At 37.4% G+C, this 5157-nt stretch overlaps 1 protein-coding gene across 2 annotated transcripts; it reads right to left on the bottom strand.

The window, feature by feature from the left end:
- Nucleotides 1-386: 386 nt before the first annotated feature.
- LOC128507931 (tripartite motif-containing protein 16-like) lies at nucleotides 387-4611 on the bottom strand. 2 transcript variants are annotated; one of them, XM_053479099.1, is made up of 6 exons: nucleotides 3959-4611; nucleotides 3051-3146; nucleotides 2644-2877; nucleotides 2343-2514; nucleotides 2063-2122; nucleotides 387-1493 (listed from the first exon to the last, which is right to left on the bottom strand). In XM_053479099.1, exons 1-6 carry the CDS (start codon nucleotides 4559-4561, stop codon nucleotides 961-963), a joined length of 1698 nt encoding a protein of 565 aa, XP_053335074.1. In that variant the 5' UTR covers nucleotides 4562-4611; the 3' UTR covers nucleotides 387-960. The 2 variants fall into 2 exon arrangements, with proteins under 2 accessions (XP_053335074.1, XP_053335065.1); XM_053479090.1 differs by lacking the exon at nucleotides 2063-2122.
- Nucleotides 4612-5157: the final 546 nt, after the last annotated feature.

Genomic DNA, 5157 nt, shown 5'->3' with positions numbered 1-5157 from the left:
GTTCATGACAGCTGGAGTCTCGCTACTGCCCCCTGCTGTATGTATGAAATGTTGACTTAACATGAATGGTTTGTGATTAGACAACGGATTAGGAATTTGTACGGTCAAGTTGAGACATAATTACGTGAACCTTAATCATAAAAAAACTTTTTAAATCAATAAATACAATTATTATAAGTAAACTAGGAATAATTATATTATGTAATGTGCACAACCTGCCTTGTTCATTTTTGTGTGTAAATATGTATAAATTATTGTATATGTTTATTATTAACATTGGTTATGATTCATACCATTAACAGACAAATGTCTTGTTTGTTTGTTTTGTTTTTGTTATTATTACTATTATTATTATGATTATTATTATTATTAATATTATACACAGTCTTACAGTGTTTTGGGTATTAAAACCCTTTTTAATATTTTTTTTAAAGGGGAGAGTGCTTATGTTCAGCCGGAAATGTTACACAGGTGTTACACACATACAGTATAAAGATATTTATTTAGAAGATTTAAAAATTCACTGCATTACAAACATTTACTTCTGATATTTTTCACACTAATTTTTTAACTGATTTAACCCCAAATTAAAAAAAGTCTTTGCCATAATATTTTCAGCTGTGTGTGTGTTTGTGTGTGTGTGTGTGTGTGTGTGTGTGGTCAGTTTTAAACATCTACTTTCAATAATGTAAATATAAAGTTATTCTAAAGTGACGTCTGATGTGCCAAATCTCACCACGGCTCTTCACACAGATACAACTTTATAATAATACATTTAATACATTTAATAATACATCTGTTTATTTTTATTAAACTATATTCAGTGTTAATATTTACTCTTTAATTGTCGCTGTGTTAAATTACTGAGCTGTTTGTGCAGCTGGATTGTGTGTTAGTGAGACAGATGACTGAGCAACAATGTGACAATGTGCAGGAATTTTACACAAAACACTACACACTTTATTCTGGATCACACAATCTCACAGTAGAGTCAGACCAGTAGACCCCAAACCCGGCGTACAGAGGCTGAGTGAATGTGGTGTGGACTCTGTGGAGGAGCTTCATCGTGTCAGAGACGCTGTAGAAGGACAGAGTTCCTGCACTGTGATCCACATACACTCCTATTCTGGAGGATGATGGAGCTCCGAGATCAGTCTCAATGTTGTTGTGATAGAAATAGAGAGAAGAAGAAGAAGAACACCACAGACTCCAGGACTGATTGTTGCGTCCAAACCCACACTCATCACCCTGTCCTTTCCTGCTGATGTCTTTATATGAGACTGATATGTCCACACCAACACCGCTCCACTCCACCTCCCAGTAACAGCGTCCACACACACTCTCCTTACACAACACCTGACGCCAGGAGTCAAATCTCTCTGGATGATCAGAGTACTGCTGCTCTCTCTCACTGTATCTCAGCGCTCTGTTCTTCTCAGACAGAATGAGGTCACGATGTGTCGTGTTGGGATCCAGAGTCAGATAACAGAAATCTAAAATAAAAGAGAAAAACAAACTGAACAATGTGAACATGTTGGGTTTAATTCACAGAATACTGTATATTCATGTGAAGAGTGAGACAGCTGTCTGTGTGCGCTGATATCTGAGGGAGAAATGTCTCAATGTTCATTCAGATTTTAATCTAAAGAAATAAAAAACTGTTATTTATTCCAATTTGTCAGTATTTAGTGTTTTCTATTCTGCTAATCGAATATATAATACTTTATTATTATTATTCTTCTTCTTCTTATTATTATTATTATTATCATCACTTTTATGTGTGTAATTTTCATTTCTCTCTAATTTTTACTCAGTCTCTCTCTCTCTCTTTCTCACACACACACACACACACACACACACACACACACACACACACACACACACACACAAATAAACTAATAAAAGATCATTTAAATCACACAACATTCCTGCACATCACTTGTCTGTATTTAATATTTTCTAAGCTGCTTTTAAAGAAAACGGTTCTCTATAGACCTAATAAACCTGTGTGTGTGTGTGTGTGTGTGTGTGTGTGTGTGTGTGTGTGTGTGTGTGTGTGTACATTTCAGAAACTCTTCTCTGCTCTGTGGCTCTGGTAGTGAAAAGATCTGAACTGCTGCAGCTGTGGAGAGAAAAATGGAAATGAAGACAAAAAGCATCATCAGGTTGTAAAAGATGGAAACAGTTTAAAGTGATACAGTCAGTTTATTCATTTTAAATCAGTATTTTAGTTCAAACTGTCTGCAGGAAGGTCAGCAGGAGCATTGCTAAGAAATAAGACTTGACAGAGCGAGTAAAGACGTCCATCATTGTGTTTCTCCAGCAGGAACAGCTCCTCTTACCATGTGGAGGGATTTTGTTGAATTCCTCCTCACAGAATTCCTCGAGTCTCTTCTTCAGATCTGAGAGAGAATTCCTCACTCCATCAAATGAGAGATGTTGATGGACACTGATGCTGGATGTCTGAAAATCTGGACTTTCAAATGAAGGAGACTGACGCCCAGAAGCTAAAGCCTACAGAAAGCAGATTAAATGTAAAACACACTTGTGACATCAGAGGACATTCACTGTTCCATTAACAGGAGGTGTTTTAGAGAGTGTGTGAGGAACAGCTGTGTGTGTAGATCAGACAGTGAGTGTTACCTGGAGGAACTGGATGTGATCGTGTGTGTGTGAAAGCTGCTCCAGCTCAGTGAGTCTCCTCTGAAGATCAGCAATCTCCTGCTCCAGTTGCTCCAGGAGTCGTTCAGCTCGACTCAGTTCAGTCTTCTCCTGAGCTCTGATCAGCTCCGTCACCTCCGAGCGCTTTTTCTCCATGGAGCTGATCAGCTCAGTAAAGATCCTCTCACTGTCCTCCACTGCTGTCTGTGCACTCAGCTGTTAGGACACACACACACACACACACACACACACACACACACACACACACACACACACACAGGATTTAAAGCTCATCTATCATTCCCTCTCTTACTGCGACTCTAAATGACTCCATGTTGTCCATGTTGTATATGTTTCTAGGAGCAGCTCTGTCTCTGCTCACTGCTCACCTTTATAGTGTTCACAGCCTGTTTCAGCTCCTGCACCTTCTTCTGCTTCTCCAGGATTCTCTGCTGGGATTTCATCTGCTTCTCCTTTAACTCACTCTGAGGACAGAACAGTTACATTCAGCTTTTTATAAAGTACTTACATAGTAAGATAATTCATTACATACATGTTTTGCATGTGTGTGTGTGCTGTAGTGTTAGTTTCCCTTCACTGGATCTAAGAGACATAAACCCTTATCCAGCATGATGACAAGAGTGGAGTGGAGCTCATTATATCTGCTTTGATTATGTTTATGTTTATTCTCTCTCTCTCTCTCTCTCTGTTTAAATTTTAAATTGATGTTTAAATCATATAATTCACTGGAGCTCATGCAGTGATGGTGACCGTGACACATACGCCTATCAGAAGGGAGTCCTGACCAGGTACTGAGTGCTGTACATGTTCATACTTTTCATTAGTCATTAGAACATTTCTGTGTTTGAAATCTTTTCTCCTTTTTTATTGATCTTAAGTAATATTCTAATTTTCTGAGATACTGGATTTTGGGTTTTCATTAGCTGTAAGCCATAATCATCTAAATTAAAATAAACGAACACTTGCAATCATATCAGTCTGTGTGTAATCAATCTATATAATATACGAGTTTCACTTTAAAAACTGAATTACTGAAACTAATCACCTTTTTGCTGATATTCTAATTCACTAAGACGCAACTGTGTGTGTGTGTGTATATTCATGTATATCTCAAACATTATCTAGCCAAACAGTCACACACTAATATTTCATATCTTATGCATTAAATAATTATAGTAATATTACTTTTCTGAGTAACTAACACAACACTGAGCACATGTTACTAGATATAAACTATAATTAAGAACCTCATCCTGGAAATCTTTTTCATTCTCACCTGTTTCTCAGCTCTTTCTGCTGCGGCTGTGACGGTGTCGTGTCCTTTGTGATAATCCATCGTACACAAATAACAGATGCAGGTTTGATCAGTACGGCAGTAGATCTCAATCAGCTTGTTATGTTCAGAGCAGATCTTCTCTTGGAGTTTTGCTGAAGCTTCAATTAATGTGTGTTTTTTTAAACCAGGAACTTCCAGGTGAGGTTTCAGATGAGTTTCACAAAATGAGACCAGACACGTCAGACAGGACTTGACAGCTTTGTGTTTTCTCCCGGTGCAGAAATCACACTCCACATCTCCAGGTCCAGTGTAACAGTGAGCAGGAGAAGCAGCTTGGACTTCAGTCTTCTTCTTCAGTTTCTCCACCACTTCAGCCAGCATGTTGTTTCTGCGTAGAACAGGCCTTGGAGTGAAAGTGTCTCTGCACTGAGGACAGCTGAAGACGCCCTTCTGATCCTCCTGATCCCAGCAGCCATTAATACACACCTTACAGAACCTGTGACCACAGGGGAGAGTCACCGGATCCTTCAGGAGATCCAGACACACTGGACAGATGAACTGATCCACTGAAAACTGATCTACTGAAATACTGGCCTCGGCCATTTTTCTGAAGTCACACACTGAGAGAGAGAGAGACAGTCTGAGTTTCGTTTTCTTTGACAAGAACTTCCTGGTCCTGTGTGTGTGTGTGTGTGTAAGAGAGAGTGTGTGAGAGGAGGAGCTAAAAAGAGGGAGGGCATGAATACACCTCTGTTAACCGTTTCATCTCCCTTTAGTCCATAAATCTGTGGAGATGTAAATTATTCCTGTCTACAAAACAACTGAATTGATACTTTGGTCTTGTTAATAAATACATTTTACATAGTTTATTGATATTTTTACATAATTATTTATTTACTTTATTTTATTTGTTTTTCTATTTTTCACTATTTTTCCTCACTCAGTGTGGATGCTTCCATGGTGTGTGTAGTGAAACCCATAAAAGACTGTATAGTACACAACATGCTTTGGTCAAATCTATTTAATAAAAAAAAAAAAATTGGATATAAGTAATAGTTTTTATAACAATTTAAAATATTTATTTTACATTCACATAATATTAACATTATTAAAATCAGCTAAAATATTATAAATTAAGTTAAGAATGTAAATAGTAATTAATAACTGTATTGGTATTATGATTATATTTATTGTCTGTC

The sequence above is a fragment of the Clarias gariepinus genome, chromosome 2, assembly GCF_024256425.1.
Source record: "Clarias gariepinus isolate MV-2021 ecotype Netherlands chromosome 2, CGAR_prim_01v2, whole genome shotgun sequence".
Lineage (NCBI taxonomy): Eukaryota > Metazoa > Chordata > Actinopteri > Siluriformes > Clariidae > Clarias > Clarias gariepinus.
Note: the sequence above shows the minus strand (reverse complement) of the source record. Positions and strands in the feature narration are given on the sequence as shown.

Coding starts and splice junctions, on each gene's coding strand:
- LOC128507931 (XM_053479099.1), bottom strand. CDS start 4,561: ATGGCCGAGGCCAGTATTTCAGTAGATCAGTTTTCAGTGGATCAGTTC. Junction 2,123..2,342: donor CAACAAAATCCCTCCACATG/GTAAGAGGAGCT, acceptor TTCTCTCCACAG/CTGCAGCAGTTCAGATCTTT. Junction 1,494..2,062: donor CAGAGAAGAGTTTCTGAAAT/GTACACACACAC, acceptor CTTTTATTTTAG/ATTTCTGTTATCTGACTCTG.